Below are 17,527 nucleotides of genomic sequence, written 5' to 3'. Positions count from 1 at the left end.
AGTTGTGAAATGTTAGTCGAAAGTAGCTGCAAATTCCATATCCTTCAAGAAAAATGAACATATCATTAGATTCAAAAAGCAAACCTTCTTCTGCCTTTAGTTGTATGTAACGGCCTCATACTGGCCTTATTAATATTGTTGTAATGGCTCTTCGACCACTTGAGCTATGCCATGGCGACAATTACTCCACATCCACAACTCTGAACTCCATGCCCATAGTGTCTTCTACGTGCAGGTGCGCCACTGACTACAAGCCCAGTTCGAGCTTGCTTCTATAATGAATAATTGAATACACTGCATCTCTCTTTTCTGTCACTCTCGTTCCCCTGATTGGCGATGGAATGATATGGTGTCACAGGCAACTTTAAGATTTAGGAGCATGTCCGCATGATTATCTTATTGTTATTGTTTTTGATTAGTTTTACAAGTTTCGTGTGCCTATTCAAATTGTGTTGCTCTGCTATGCTCTTGATTAACTTATAGAGTGTTTGACCGTATTCTGCGGTGATAATGCAGGAGGATTTGGAAGGAGAGATGGATCCAAGCACTCTACGCAATGATGGGATGATTGCTCTTTCAACATATTCTATTAGCGAAGATGGCAAGTGAAAGTGGGAGCGACTGGATCACTATTCCTATCATGCATTGTAGACATGATGCATTGGATATATGTCAACAAATTGTCCTTGGTAAGTAGTTGCTACTTGCTATTGCACCTTAGTAAAATAGTTTTTTTTGTCCAAACAGTACTGCCCAGTTGCTTGCATGTTATTTCTTTTATTGAAATCCTACATGTGGAAGCTATCACTTATAGTTGGCACATGATCGGGAAGGTTTTTTTTATGGGTAGGTCTACAAACTTATAGCTATCCTTGAACATATCTTATGGTTAAATCCAAGAGAAGAAACTTGATTGTTTTGATGTCCATGTAAAATACCAGGAAACAAAAGATACAAGTTAACATATTTGGGGTGTGCTCCAGAAAATTCTCAATGTAACACAGATGGCATCTTCACAGGGGATGCACATGTGTCCATAGCCTTGAACTGCTATGCTGGAATATTTACTTAAGAGTCCAAAAATGTGATCTGTGGAAGTTTCCAGATCCCAATCATGCTACACATCATGGGGCAATATTGTAATGTCAAAGTGAACAGTTTTGTGCATGGTTAATATATTCAGTGCCTTACTGCCAATAAGATTTAACGCAAACCTTACTTTATTATGCATAATGGATCTGCTTCACTAGAAAGTACTGGAATTGTATTTATTTATTTACTACATGTTGCAACACAGGGGCTCTTTTGCTAGTATATCTAAAAAGTGGAAGCGAAAAGAAAGCAGCAAAATGTATGATGGCTACAACCAACTAGTGATCATTTTTTTTCAGAATTCAAACTGGCGATCATAATTTTTTCTTTTTGAGAACTAACTAGTGATCAGATAGGTATACTACCAATGACTAGATCTCCAGCAAAAAAACCACTGATTAAACCATACTGGGCCATTGGTCCTCTGGTTGCTACTGCTCTAATTTGGTTGGTTACGTTGCTCTGCTGGCTTTAGGATGTCTAACTGAGCCATTGAGCCACTTGTCGTTGTTCTAATCATATATAGTAGGTATATAACATGATTAGTAGCAATTCTCTTCCGATGTAGGTGATATGTGTTCATCTCTAGCCCATGTGTGTGTGTTGTGCTCATGTGAACCGGGAAATTATCAAGTGTATGTGTGTTGCAAATGTGTTCTGCACATTAAGCAGATCAGGTTGATGAGGTTGATGTGTACAGGGGTTTAGTTCTTATATGAACAGGAGCCATTAAGGAATTCTTCTTGGACGAGTTTCAGTTTTTTATGTTATGCAACTGATAGAGTATGTATAGCTCATGTTCATGTTAATTCCCATCCCACTTAAAAGTCTGAAACACTTCACACTCAACAACCCGGCAGCACACCCGAATATGTATCTAGTTTCCCATCACACACATGGAGCAGTGTTGTTCGTTTCGGGATGTAGTAACACCACTTAATTTGTTCCCTGTCTGCCTCCTCCATGAAATTCTGACTGTATATATGTGCTCTGTGTACCATCCATGATATGCACTTGCATCCTCAACTCATGTTTGTCTTGTTTTATTTCAAAGGATGCCTTCCTACTCCTGCTATTTTTAATGTCGCGTGGCCTTGTTTTCAGGATGAGGAAATACCAATTATCTTGCTGTGGTGTGCTACTCTCTTTTGGCACTCGTTTTATATCACTACAACTGTTCAAATAATATGGACGGTCGGTAAGGACGCCGTGGATGCTGTAAGTTTGCTTGTCCTTGTATGCCTTGCTTTCCCATTTAGTATGTATATCACTTTATTCAATTAAGAAAGGCATTTTAGACCCTCACGATAAGAAGTCGTCTCAAGAAGAGGGGCGCCAGAATAACCATAGCGATCAATAGGCGGAAGCGGGCAAGCGCGAAAGCCATAGTAGGTTGAGCTGGAGGCGGTGCATTGCCAACAGAAGGATGCATGGTAGTCGTGGGAGATGGTGCATTAGAAGAATCTACAACACGTGGACAATCAATGTGGTAAAGAAGAGGGGAGGGGGGAGGTGTATCGCTGGAGAAGTCTTAGGGACGAGCGAGGTGATGCAGCCTCAGGTAACGAACGAGGTGGGGAAGCCGTAGGTGACTATGACATGGGGTTTACTATATTTTACGGGAAGACACAGTGGGATGGGTGGACGAGGACAAAACATGATTGATAGGTGTATCGAGAAAAGTAAGAAAGAAATATCCTCAATAGGAGGATGAACGTGGATAGAAAGGATGAAACTCATCAAAAGTCACATCTCGAGAAATTCGCATCCGCCGAACGATTTGATCCCAACACTGATGTGCTCATCACTTCAACCTAAGAACGCACATTCAATAGATTGAGGAGTCTGTTTGGTGTGTTGGGTGGGGGAGGGTGGCAAGAAGAACATAGCAAACGTAACGAAACAAACGAAGTGCTGAACAATCACGAGAACGACCAAAAAGACGCTTGAGAGAAATTACACCCCGGAGAGGGCTGAATCTTGATGAGTTTGGTGGAAATAGAGCAACGTTAACGTGGAAGAGAGCCGACAATCATCAACGCATGAACCGCCTCAAGAAGGTGACGATGCCTGCGCTCATCAACACCATTCTGATCATGAGCACGTGGACAAGAGAACTGAGCAAGTGTGCCCTACTCAGTAAAGAATCCACGCAGAAAATGAGAGATATGCTCACGAGCAAATTCTGCACAGAAGACATGGGCAGGAGTAGAAAACTGAGTATGAACCATGGCGGCAAACTTCTTAGGGCCAGTGCTTTTGCTGGGTTTTTTGGGCTTCCAGAATAAGCTGCCCCCTACCTAGCTTATTCTAGAAACCCAACCAAATTTATTTTTTAGAAGCAGATAGAAACCCAACCAAATTCATTTTGTTGGGTTTCTAGAATAAGCTAGGTAGGGCGCAACTTATTCTAGCTAATTCTAGAAGCCACCAAAAGAACTGTGTGTCAAGAGAAATGATCTATGGATAATATTGTAGCGATGGCCTCCTTTCGAGGCAAAGGGAGCTGGACACAAACATCAGACTGAACAAGATCGAAAGGACGTTGAGACACCGTCTCGCTATGAGGATAAAGTAATTGAACTTGTCTACCAAGCCGACAAAACTGATAGTCTAAAAACACAATGGTAAAGACAGATCCAAGAAGACCATGTCGAACTAGGGATGAGGGTCGAGAGCCACACAAGTGACCGAGACGATTATGCCACAAAGAGCCAGTAGTCAAGGTAAAGGGGGTGAAGAGATTGATGGCGGTACAGAGGGAAGGTGAAGCCTGTCAAGCTCCTGGCGGCCCTAGGAGTTACAATGCGAGGGCAAGCACCAAGTAGAGCACCCATGTGACGGTCCTAATCCGAATAAGAGTCAAAGTCGAGAATGACTACAATCAGAGTCGACAATTTGATCACTTGAAATGAGCTACATGGTAAGTCAAGGTGCTAAGATTGTCTCGATGATTGATTTGGGAGGGAAGTACCATCAGCAGTAAGAACATGAATAGGAGAATCTAGAGGCTTGAATGGAGGACAAATTAGAAGAATCACAAGTCATATGAAAAGACGCTACACTATCAAGGATCCAAGGAAAATTTAGCTGACTGACTTCGTAAAAAGTGGTCTCAGTACTGAAAGAATCAACAACAAAACCGTTGATGAGAACTAAAAGAAGCATCTAGCAGACACTGAAGTCTCGTAATCCCCAGCGTATTCAGGGGTTCAACTGAAGCAGTAGGTAGGTGCCGAAGTCATGCAATCTCCTGCGTGGTGAAGGATACCATTGAAGTGGCCGACGTCGAATCACCGGAAGAGAAGTGTCCACCACCACCCGTGTAAGCCGCTAAAGGAGGCGGCATAGCACGACAAGCACCAAGCGCAAAGTGAAGGCGCATGTGCGATGTAGTCGATGGAGTGATGTGCACCAACACTACTGATGAAAGCCGTGAGGGGAGTCTGTGTAGAGCGACATCACTGTCAACAGAGGTCACCACCGTCAACAGAGGTCACGAGAGGCGACACTATGGAGTCACCACCACAGCCTGCGGGAGGCACCGGGTGGGAGCAACGTCATAGGTGGAGGAGCATCAGGCATCGATGGACGAGCATGTGCGAGATGGGGTTAGTGTAGGGTAAGCTTGAGAAACTATGTCCAATGAAGTCTAACGCACCTGTTTTTTGTTCTTTTACTCTTCTACAAAACTAGGCCCGTCTTACCAAAAAAAGGAGCAAAATAGCAAGGAAGAGCAGAGAATAGGGCACACGAGGTAGGGACAAAGTCGGTCAGTGGGACGGGCTGCCGAGTCTGAGGTCCAATGGCGAAGTCTGTCGTTGAGGTCCTGCGTGTAGCAAGAGGGAGCCCATACTGTGACCTGCAACAAAGGACGTCTCGACGATTGCGGTTGGCGCCAACTAGTTGAGTTTGCGATGATGCAATGCGTGGCCTCTTGTAGTGGCAAGGCGCCGGCCTCCCGGAGATGGCGGCGGGGCTCTAACCTTCTGTACATGGCGATGAGGCGCGACCTCCTGAAGATGTAGGATAGATAGCCTACGATGCGAGGGGCGAGCCTGATGGAGGCGGAGGTAGGGAGATCGGAAGGGCATGATGGGAGGGGCGACGTGTGGGAATTTATTGGGGCGCGAGAGGCTTGGACAAGGAAGGGGGGTGATCTTGATCTGGAGGCAGCAGAGCGATGACGATAGTCGTCAGGATGGACACCACGCAGGTCAGGGAGGTGTGGTTGCACATGAGCGTGCTAGCCTGAGAAAAATTGATCAAAAACTTAGATCGGGATCGATTTGGAGAGGAACGCAAGTTGTGTGTGAGGAAGAAAATCCAGGCTCTAATACCATGTTAGGAATATGCAACTTGTATTCCCATGTGGACATAGACTATAGAAGTACATGTGTGCCGCAATATGCAGAAAGCCCCTTGTATAATGGGAAAAATACAAAGGGTACACAACTATAATATATTACTCCAACATGTTGAACACTCTGGCATTGTGTTCCTTCCAAATAGTCTAGAATGCGAGCAACACTGCTGACTCGAGTTTATAGTGCACCGAAGGTGGCATTGTCGCCTGACGGCTAATCCACCAGTTGGAAAGGGCATTGGTGATGCTGAAGAGGCGAGTCTAGATTGTTGTCGAGAAGGAGCAGCTGGTGAACAGGTGTTGAGAAGTCTTTGGGGCACTGAAGTAGATGGTGTAGGTGACGTGGATGTCCATACCGTGGCGATGACGACGGTAAGTAGATCATAAACGGTACTCCAGATATGTGCCAACTGTGTGGCTGCAACCGCAATCGGAAGCCGAGCTTCATCATCGTGTCGTTGTCTCTATAGACTGTCGGTCTTTGATGACCCAAGCGTTGTGTTCCTTCTAGATGGTCTAGACTGTGAGCAACAAAGCTGGCTTGAGATCCCGGCGCACCAAAGACGGATTGGTCGCTCGACACCGACAACCAATCCACTAGTCGGAAATGGAAATGTCGGCCCTTGGTTGGGAGGGCAACAGTGACACCAAAGAGGCGAGCAACGATTGCTAGATTGCTACCGAGGAGCAGCTGATGAACATGTGTTTGGCAGTCTCAGGGGCACTAGAGTAGAGGGGACATGCGACATGGTTAACCAGACCATGCTAACAATGACGGTCGATGGACCACAAACGTTTGTGGGGGTTGAGCCACATGTGGATCTTGCATTTGATGGATGCCCACGCTTTCCACAACACTTTGTTGTGAGGGATGAGCTAAAGCCCATGAAGAACACACGATACGCGAAGTACTTGGACGATGTATGTTTGCTTCCAAAGCGGGTGATCTTCCTCCTCCTTGAGTACCAAGATTGATTGGAAAGCCCACGTGCGAGGCTCGTTTGGCGGTGCTAATTAAGGTTAAGGTTCCCTTCAGTCGTCTTGCTTTTTACATCGCCATGCAGGTGGCTTGGGTAAAGGACGTCAAATTCATACCACTTATTATTACACTTTTACGACGGAGTTTAAGTGTTTTGGGGATTGGAATCACAACCATGCATAGGGGTCCTTGGCTCTTTAGGCACCATGCTATGGTAATTGAGGAGTATACTAGAATATGTCGCCCTTATAACTCCGCATGTGTTTGGGCTCGGATCCTGGGTCGATCGGACTTGCTGCACAACAGAGTAGTGGCTAAAGCAATGGCTTCCAAGACAAGAGAAGTGTTAGATGTGGAGCTTGAGCTAAATGGCGTTGAATATGGATGTTTGTTTGAGTACACGTCAAGATCAAATTGGAGAAGCCCCCTTTGAGGTTCTTAGGGAATGTTGAGCTAGGTAAACTGCCGAAATGTTCCGTGTGCTATATGAGAAGATGTCGCATTTTTGCGCAAATTACGGTAAGATTGGCGATGTTGCAGATCAATGTGGGAATGGGGTTCATGATCCAAAGAAGTTTCAGTTTAGCGATTTTATGATGGTTCAAACCTAGAAATGAGTTCATTGCTCAAGCTCATGGTAGCACTACTTGTGGAAGAGGTGGCTGGGCAGTAGAGGCCAAGGTGGTCGTGGAGGGTAAGTTGGGCATGACTTGACCCGATGTATAAGGAGAAAGATTATTTTCGCCCTACGATGTCAATGCAAACGATGTCGATGCAAACGGAGTGATTGCAGGCAACCGTGCGTCGGCCAAGGACCCTCCCTTGGCGCCAGGGGGAAGGAAAGTGTCGGGTCTTATAAAATACAATGAGGGGAAAACTGGGGCGAGCAACTCAACTCAGGGCACCTCTTTGCAAGTTCAAGTGAAGAATGGGTAGAGGATGGTGGGTGTACCGTCCTGATAGTGTTTTCATCGCTTCCTTGTACCTCCATTACACTCTTCGTTTCCTGCTAATCTGGCTTGTCTTCCTTGCCTTGTTTACGGGTTGTGTGACACGTACTTGATTCCGCATTCCACATTCCCTTGTTGGGCGTCCCTGGCCTTGGCGACAGGTAGTGGCGTGCTCTTGGGCACTTTGTGTCCTTGCATAAGACGGAGACGGTGCCGACTGCCCGTGCTCTTGCTCCACCATGGTGGTGCTTGAGCTAGTGGCTATGGCGACAACCTGCATGGGAGCACGGGATGTAGGAACAAGGCAGCGCACAAAACAACTCGTAGACAGGAAAAGGATGCGCAATTGGACTAGCAGGTAGTGGAGAGTACATGGGAGGTGTGGGGGAAGGGGTGAAAAAGTTGTTGGGAACGGACTGCCTCCACCGTCAGCCGCCTTGTTGGACCCAGAGCCGAGGGGGCAGGGGATGGCGATAGGGGAAGCGAGGAAGAGGGAGGACATAAGAGGGTTCCGGGAGGGGAGAGGCATCATCCACCACCCTATGCGTGTGCGTTAGTCGTGGCAGTGGGTAGATCCGGTGTCTACATGTGAATCTACTACTCGGGATTGCATGACGTGGCTGTTGTGGAGTGAGGCGCCAGAAGTATTGTGCCGAGTGGGTTTGTTTGGTTGTCGGGGTTGTCGGCAGTAGGGCATTTCTGCTGTGTGGCTCACAGGCGAGTGAAATCATTGGAGTGGCAATACTGGATCTGGGGGTGCTGTGCTGTAGATGAGGCTATGATGCTTGTGTGGCTTTTGTGCTACTTTTCCTTGTAAATTGGCATGCTTTGTTTGGTTTTCGATCCAATTTCCCTTATAAACTGAAGCACTAAAATCCTCAAGCTCATTTTGGATCAACAACACAGAGTTTGGAAAGATAGAAGTTGTGTGGTGCTCTAGTCCGGGCCTTCGTTAAGAAAGCAGTCAACTATAAATCAGAAGGCACATACTGAAGAGCAATAATTTGATCTTGCACACTAGAGCACCCGAAGGAAGCATCAACACCAATATGCTTGGTGAGCTCATGCTTCAAAAGGCCGCACGCGATACTGATAGCACTACTATCTGATAAGAGAGTAGTAGGTGTAGTGATTGAAACACAAAATCCTCAAGCAGCCATCCAAGCCAAGTCACATCTACTGTCAAAATAGCTGTAGCTCGCAACTTAGCCTCTACATCGAACAAGAAAGTGTAGTCTGTTTCTTCGTCTTCCATACAATGAGAAACCACCAAGAAAAACATTAAGTGGAAAGGGGTGACGAATTTGAGCGTGGGAAGAAGAGACGGCGAGAGTCTCATGAAGATCCAGAAAACCACGAAAAACATAGTAAGCAGAAAGGGATGAATGAACTTGAGCATGGGAAGAAGAGACAGCGAGAGTCTCATGAAGATATCGTAGAACATAGATGTGGTGACTATAGTGGATCGAAGTGGGAGCAGAGACAAACTAACTGAATGTGGTGACTGTGAACGGGATATGAAATGTGTGGATGTTAAATAGACAAGACTCCCAACAAGATGACGGTAGGTGGGGCTAGGAGGGGAGGTTGCCAGTACTGTCGACGAAGCTATGAGGAGGTGGCGCATGACTTGGTGTTCAAAATGGTTTCCCTCATATTCACAGACTTTACACTAGGGCTTTTTACAGTGTGAACGTGGTCGCGCTAGAGGTCTACCATCTCTTGGATGCTGCTACTTCGAAGATTGACTTAAGAGCCCTGGAGTTGATCGTGTTGGAATTGGTCTTCGTGCTTTGTACTCGGTACAGCCGGTTGAAGATTGCATGCTAGGAGTGCCACTCGCTCTCATTCTAGAAGAAAAAGTCATCTTGTCACGCTGTAGAAATTCCCATATTCACATGGGCTTCTTTGGCGCACCTCGGCGTCCATTCTCCATAAATTTGTGGTATTCTTCAATTCCGTTCCTCCCGGGCTAGCAAATCTGATGTCTAAGCGCCGGCGAAGCTATCATCTTGATGAGGCTGGTAACTGAATCTACTTTGCAGTTGCTTTGCCCGCTATTTGCCACCAGTTCTTCAACTCTGTGCCGCTCACACCGGCATGCCTCAACTCCCCCACAATTTTCACCTCCTTTTCCTTGCCGTTACCAAAGCCGGATGAACGAAGTGGCGCCAAGTTTCTGGCATTCTCTGTGACAAGAGGGTGCCACAAAAGCTAAAAGGCAAGTTCTACAGGACAGCGGTTCGACCCGCAATATTTGGCGCTGAGTGTTGGCCGACTAAAAGGCGACATGTTCAACAGTTAGGTGTGGCGGAGATGCGTATGTTGAGATGGATGTGTGGCCGCACGAAGAAGGATCGAGTCTGGGATGATGATATACAGGATAGAGTTGGGGTAGCACCAATTGAAGAGAAACTTGTCCAACATCGTCTGTGATGGTTTGGGCATATTCAGCGTAGGCCTCCGGAAGCTCCAGTGCATAGCGGACGGCTAAACCGTGCGGAGAATGTCAAGAGAGGTCGGGGTAGACCGAATTTGACATGGGAGGAGTCCGTTAAGAGAGAGAGACCTGAAGGATTGGAGTATCACCATTCACCAAAGAACTAGTTATGGACAGGGGTGCGTGGAAGCTTGCTATCCATGTGCCAGAGCCATGAGTTGGTCGCGAGATTTTATGGGTTTCACCTCTAGCCTACTCCAACTTGTTTGGGACTAAAGGCTTTGTTGTTGTTGTTGTTCCTTGCTGTTACCTCCATTTATTTTTCACCCTGCCCCAGTTTTACTGGTTTTATGTTAATCTCTCTCATTCCTGATTCTTCTTCTTGGCTTATGTATGCTCTCACTTTCCTCCCTCCCCTACAACTCCAGTTTTGAGATTTTGCTCAACAACTTCCTTCTGATCACTAATCTCTGGTTTTGGTCAGAATTTGTTGATTGCTCGGTTTTATTGTGTTATGCAAGGTGCTTCTAACAAGTTAAATGGATGCACTGATATGTTGGTGCTTCCACAATGTAGAAGTTATTCACATGTTCTTTCCAGCTGTATCTGCATAGGTAGCCATCTTGTAGAATTTGGGTATGCATTCCACTCTTGTTCTTATCCGAACATATTCATATATAGAAAACCAATATTGTCAGCTACTTGCCCTGAATAATCCCCTATGCTCTTAGAATTATTTCTTATCTTTGTGATTTATTAGGTAATAACATAATTCTAGGACATATGATTGTTATTGAACCTTAGGTCAATTAAGTTCCTGGCCACCACCTTTGGTTTCCTCTGATTGATGCCTGAAAGCAGATGTGACATCAATTCTCCATTTTCTGAATACAGAACATTAAGAAACAGACTGGAGTGAGGGACAAGGAACAGACACTTGATGTGCCTGCTGGGAAGGCAATTACAAAGGAATTAGTGGTCTGCTGTCCTCCTTAGTCCTTTGAATGATTCATTTTCTTTTGGCATGCAATAACATGACTAATGCCGACACATCTCCATTGTGGGTTTTATATTTTCACTAACCATGTCAAGTTTCCCCCTCATTGGAGTAACTACTTAAGGAATCTGTTAACCGGTTCATGGCCTCTGTAGCAAGAAAGAAGACAAATCTTGATTTCTTTATGAAGGGGTGGAAGGTATATTTCTGTATTTAAGAGTTTACTTATTGATACAGTTTATCAATAGGATCTATTGACAGTCTCTTATGAACGCCTTTGGTGGTAACTATTTATGGGTAATGAACTATTGCTTGTGATGCAAGTACCATAACATATTCCCATCGTAAGATATGTTTAAACATCTTGAGCGAATACTCCATACATGTTGAAGCTTTAAGCCTCTTGTTTGCCACGTTGTTTAGGTATCAAGAGCCTTTTCTTTTGAAGGCATTGGCTTTTATGGATTTTATGTATGCCTTCAAAAGAGGCTTTTATGTATTTTCTTTATTCTGGATTTTATGTATGTCTGTTGTGATGTTAGATACAGATTGATTCAAAAGGCTTCAGCTGCGGATTTGTTGGTGTAGTTTATTTTAGCTGGGGTGACCAGTTGGTTTGCAGACAACGATGGTTTGGCCCTGTACCCCGTTCTTTATATGAAGTGCTACTTTGCTTTTCTGATTTGGTAACTTGATTCTTCTAATTCAAGGATTCCGCTGATGGTTGAGCAAGTAGGTGGGAATGTCGCATGGTGTGCGCTGCATATTCCGGCAGTATTCAATTCTTCCTCGAAAGCCGCTGTCATCGCGGCTGTGCTGTTCGAGGACAAGACATCGAGGCCCAAAGCTGCTGCCGCCGTTGTTGCCCTGGTGGCGACATTCATCCAGCGCCGATGCGTGATAAACTGGCCAGAACCTCACTAGACGCTGAAATGGATTAGATAAATCTGTTGCTTCCATCCAGAATAGTTACTTTGTGTGGACTGCGTCTGGGCCTTTTGGTCAAATGCCGGCAGTATAGTTATCCTGTCACAATGTATGGAAGAGCGCAGCTGGCAAAGGGAGAAGACCCAAGACAATACAGTAAGATTTACAGTAAGTATGTTATTATGGAGTGTTCAGTTGACACCGTGGAGTAACACGACACAACTGTATCGTTTTCTATTTCTATTTTTTTGCAAGTATCACATTTGTCTGTAAGAATAATAGCATGAGTTAGTACTCCCTCTGTAAACTAATATAAGAGCGTTTAGATTACTAAAGTATTGATGCCGCATGCCTAAGGTATGGGCCGGGTGAGCAGGAGTGTAGGACATGCCACATTCCGACAGTATTGCCTGATGACAGTTCTTCCTCCAAAGTCGGCACGTCGAGGCCCAAAGCTGCTGCTGACGTTGTCGCCCTGGTGGTAAACATTCATCCAGCGCCGATGGGTGATAAACTGTCCAGGAGGCGTCGAGTGCGAGCTTATGAATCTGCTGAAATGGATTAGATAAAATTTGTTGCTTCCATCAAATCTGTCCAGTTGCTTACCCCCTGTTTTTCTGTTCCTGTGTGATCAATCTGTCCAGTGACATTTCTGGAGTAAACTTCTTTACAAGCTTTGCTGCAATGCCTGAACTTACAGTGTCTGTCTTTTCTATGACGGGTAACAGTGCCCTCCATGGGCTTGTATGCATTTGATTACCTTGGTTTTTATCACTCGAGTACCTTGACTTTGCATAGCCAAGTACATGAAGTTCTTTGAATACGGTTGGGCCGGTCAGACAGAGTAGAGTCGGCCTTTTCTTTTGAACTTTATTAGGTAGAGTCGGCCTTGCTAGCATATAAAAAATGGTCTTCCATCTCAGGCAACCATGGCATTGAGAAGAAACACAAAGATATAGGTGTTGTTTCTTCCAAATCTGTTGCCTTTTACCGCGCTTTTCAGGCTCTTAGTGGGCTAGAAACATATTTCCTCCACCACCACTTCTTCCAGATCTCAATGCAGCCTTTTGTCAATGGATGGACATGATACACGTGTGCCGCTTGTGCAGCTACAAATTTGTTTCCCAAGAATGTTTGTGTTTATTTTTTTATCAAATGGATTTAGTAACTTATCTTTGGCATTTATTTTTTATTCGTCTTTGTTTCTCATGCGTGGAAATAAATTACGCATTTTCACTTTTTGGGCGCAATTAAGCTTTTTTACGCATTTGTGTTTTGTTGGGTGCAGTTACACTTTCGTGTGGTTCAATTATATTTTTTGCCAAAAAATGTTCTTTTATATATTGTTTCATTTTTTTTGTACTTCACTATTTGTGTAACTACACTGCAATTTGGACTGTTTTTTTTCTAATTGCAGTTTTTGGTGCAATTGTACCTTTTTTTAGATATGTTTTTTTCTTTTTGCAGGATTAGAGATGATTTTCCGAGCAACTGGGAGGAAGAGACAATGTAACATCACTTGTTGACTCAATTATGCAGGACAAGTATAACTTACCATAAATACAAATTTGTATGTAGGAAAAACATGAATACCGTAAATAATAATTTGTATTTAAGAAGGTAAAGAAATACATACAATGGGACAAAACCCTCAACATTCAAACACTACAAACACATATACTACTGAGATCTAAAAAAAAGGCAAGAATTACTGGTACTGTGATACATCGCATATAAAACACCGAGCTTGCATGTAAGAAAATGTACGTCGTGTCCACGGAGTGACCTGGCGCCACACTCAGATGAACGGCGCGTCCTATCGTGGACAGGGCGAGAGCACCGCGGCGTGGGCACGCCTACGCTGACGGGGGCGGTGCTGCGAACGGCATAGGCACGTGCACATTCGGGACGAATGGCAACGGCGGCAGCGTCACCTTGGGCACGACAATGGCAGGCATCGGCGCCATCGTCACCTGCGGCACGGTGGGGAGGGTGACCTTGGGCATGGGCGGCAGGACCGCCTTGGGCACGACGATGGAGGGCATGGACGGCAGCGTCACCTGCGGCACGGTGGGCAGGGTGACGGACGGCATGGGCGGCATCAGGGTGACCGTGTCCGTGGGCACGGCAGGCAGGCCTGGGACGGTGCTAGCAGCCGGAGCGGCAGCCGCCGGCGTCGTGTCGGCCAGGTTGCGGGCGGCGTGGCACATGCTGCCGGCGAGGAGGAGCGCGCACGCCATGAATACGGCCAACATGCTCGCGTTGGAAGCCATGTAGCTAGAACTAGCGAACGTACTGTTGAGAGTTGAGAGATGGTTTTCTCTCTCGTGTGTAGCAGGTGACTGCAAGATGTTGCTTCTAGTCTGATTATGGGTCAATACCGGGCAATTTATACAGTTCAAAGTGATCGCGTGATTAGGTGGGTTGTTGACCCGATTGAGAATGTCTGTGCGTGCGTCGTCAATCCAAAAAGGGAAGTGCTTTGTGTGGTCGAGGTAGCTAGGCGATAGGTGAAGAGCTGGCCGACGCTGCAGCTTCGATTTGCTCAACCGTCTTTGATAATTAGTCTACCGTATCTCAACTGCCTCGGCCACACGTTCTCGGGCGAAGGTGCACTCACGGTATTGTATCTATAATACTCCCGACGTTCCTAAATGTAAGTCTTTTTATATATTCCATTATAAACTACATACGAATGTATATAGACATATTTTAGAATGTAGATTCACTCATTTTGCTCCGTATATAGACCATAGTGAAATCTCTAAAAAAACTTATATTTAGGAACGGAGGGAGTACCTAAATAGTTTAGGGAAACGTTCGCAGCCGGTCGACCGGCTGCCTGTTCGGCCGGTCGCGGCCACGCATGCGCGCCAGGTCGTCTGGATGGGTCACGCGCAGCTGCTCATCCCCAACCTTATCCTTGTCTTCTTTCTTCACGAATCCCTTCATCACTCATTCTTTTTGGCAGCTCTTCTTTTCCTCGTCTGCAAGAAACACTGCGGCTGCATGAACTTGCCTCTCTTGAGCACCACTCCCTCCTCGCCTCCAGGCGCAGGATGTTCTGGTGCTGCATCAAGTGTGGCGATGCTACAACCGCCACCGGAGATGCTGCAACCGTCAATGGAAAAACTACCACCGGCGGACAGATATGCTACAACCAGCGGCCGTGAGTTGTTGCCGTCGACGACGGTGCTACCATTTGCTTCAACCGGCAACGTAAAAGCTACCACCGGTGGACATACGTGCTGCAACCGGCGACGACAACGATGTGATTTGCTGCAACCGGTGGACGGAAAGCTACTACCGACGGAAGTATATGCTGCAACCGGCAACGGTGAAGTGTGTCCGACGAGGACGGCGCTGTGATTTTTTGCTGCCACCAGTGAACGGCTCTTCTACAACCAGAAACCATACTGCTACAAGCAAGCCGCTACAATCAGCAACCATACTGCTACAAGCAAGCCCGAGAAGTGGACGAGTCCCTGTGACCGGCTCTCGCGTCGACGGCTTCGACGGTTCGGCAAACAGGAGATGAAAGCTGCAACCGGTGGGCTAAATTGCTGGAACCGGCAGCACGTTTTGCTGCATAGGGGCAAAACCACGAGGACAGCAGCGCTGTAACTGTCAAGCCGGTGAGCGACCCCGGCGAGATGCGACGGCGAGCAACCCCAGCGAGATTTGATGGCGAGCTGCATAGCAAGCCGGCCAGATACGAGGGTGAGCTGCACAGCAAGCTGGCAGCCCGGCGCCGTGCAACTTCAAGCGAGATGCGACGGCGAGGGACCCCGGCGAGGTTCGATGGCGAGCAACCCCGGCGAGATTCGATGGCGAGCTGCATAGCAAGCCGGCCAGATACGAGGGTGAGCTGCACAGCAAGCCGGCGGCCCGGCGCCGTGCAACTTCAAGCGAGATGCGACGGCGAGTGACCCCGGCGAGGTTCGACGGCGAGCTGCATAGCAAGCCGACGAGATACGACGGCGAGCTGCACAGCGAGCCGGCGCCATGGAACTTGAAGCGGGAGCACGACTAGCAAAGCATGCATATGAAGACACGGGCGTGTGCGAGGGATTAGCTGGCTTAATCGTGTGGTCACAGACGTTCAAATCGTGCGGCTGGGCAGCGACCGGCCCAAATTGAGTCGGTCGACCGGTCGCCAATACTTTATCCCCACTGTGTTATTTTTCTTAACATGCAGCCTATCCACATCATTAAGTAGGCCCACATGTAAAAATAGTTTTCGCCTCTCAATAACCTTCGTTGATCCAGAATCCAGAAGCCACGTACGCGTCATCCTTTTTCAAAATATAAACCTCCGTTCCAGCCTTCCAAATCGGTGTCCATCTCCTCATATTCTCAACAGCAGCACCTCTAATCTTCTCCACCGTAATTAATCTCCCACCAACCTCCCATTATCCTCCAAGTAAGGAAACGGATCGAACCAGTAACCGATGTAGTTGCTGCCCGATTCAGCACCCGTCGATCTTCGGTTCTACCTTTGCTATATATATACTGCGGCTCCTTCAAGCAGACACCTAGGAGAAGTAGGTCGGGGCTCCAAAGGATTCCACGCGAGCAATTCTTGCTGCAGCCCCTCTCCTTCTCATGAGTAGAGTGAAGACTGAAATAAACCCTGAGGTTGTATAGACCGACATAAATGAACCCTCACCTCTAAATCCCTGAAATTGGTACCCTGTATTTACAATTCCCGGTCAATCCAAACCTTGTATCAGTAAAATCCTGTTTGTTCTAACAGACAAGGCGTGATCCCAGCCGGGATTGATTTCTACTCTCACTTACGACATGGGCCCACCTGCGCATATGCATCACCCTCCCCGGTCAATCTGAACTCGCCTCCCGATGAGGTCTTGATGAGCGTGTCGGATGGGGCTGGGTCTTCCAGAGGAGCTCCTGGGCGCGTCCAAGCCTAAACGGCAATGCGCGGCTGATGCCGCGCTATCCCGACCAGAGGAGCTCACAGTGGCCCTCGCCGGCAATGGATTGTTGCTCGTCTGGCTGCAGGAAAGGTGGCGCCAACGGGGCGAGGACGCAGCCATGGATGCCACCAAGCGCATGAGCATATTCACGGGAAGACCGGCGGCTTGGCCTCTGCGGCGGGTGCTCGCCGTGTCCATCGACGGAGTGTTGGCACTGTCGAGATTAACCGCAAACTACACATAGATTACTATCAGAAAAGGCAAGAAATATATCACAAGGGCCTGTTGCAATCCATCGGTATCCCGCGTCTCGCGTGCGTGTACCCAGGAGAGATCACAAGCCAGACTCACTGACTCACGTACTAGTTCGTGCTTGTACAGGAATATATCAAGCCAGCTATGTACGCATGTGTCTTCTGGCGACACTTCAATCCTCAGTAGATGCGCTCGTTGACATCGTCGTGGATACAGAAGAAGTTCAGGTGGCTGTGATTGTCGTGGCCTTTGCCGTGCGTGCCCACCCCTCGAGCTTGTCGTCGCGGACGGCGATGACCCTCCGAGACACGACGGCGATGAAGCTGAGGGAGATGTTGAGCTTGGTCCGGTGATCCCTAATGGCAGCCTTCGTCCTCTCGATGGTGAAAAGCTCCGTGCCGCTGGCGTCCTAGCTCCTCACCGGCCATGGCTGTCATCCACACGGCTGCCATCGCCATCATGGCCTGCGTGCTCACAGTATGGCTACGATATTTTGACCCGCCCAACAGCGAGACAAGCGAGTTCCTGGTCAGGATTGTGCTTTTCCCGGTCTGCCAAATATATATAGGGGTAGAATAGACCAG

The 17,527-nt window shown here is 47.2% G+C and overlaps 1 protein-coding gene across 1 annotated transcript; it reads right to left on the bottom strand.

The window, feature by feature from the left end:
* Nucleotides 1-13,341: 13,341 nt before the first annotated feature.
* LOC119306332 (protein PELPK1-like) lies at nt 13,342-14,094 on the bottom strand. The gene has a single exon (XM_037582580.1). It carries the CDS (start codon nt 14,022-14,024, stop codon nt 13,608-13,610), a length of 417 nt encoding a protein of 138 aa, XP_037438477.1. The 5' UTR covers nt 14,025-14,094; the 3' UTR covers nt 13,342-13,607.
* Nucleotides 14,095-17,527: the final 3,433 nt, after the last annotated feature.

Source organism: Triticum dicoccoides, chromosome 5B (assembly GCF_002162155.2).
Source record: "Triticum dicoccoides isolate Atlit2015 ecotype Zavitan chromosome 5B, WEW_v2.0, whole genome shotgun sequence".
Lineage (NCBI taxonomy): Eukaryota > Viridiplantae > Streptophyta > Magnoliopsida > Poales > Poaceae > Triticum > Triticum dicoccoides.
This window is presented reverse-complemented; position numbering and strand designations above follow the sequence as displayed.

Coding starts and splice junctions, on each gene's coding strand:
- LOC119306332 (XM_037582580.1), bottom strand. CDS start 14,024: ATGGCTTCCAACGCGAGCATGTTGGCCGTATTCATGGCGTGCGCGCTC.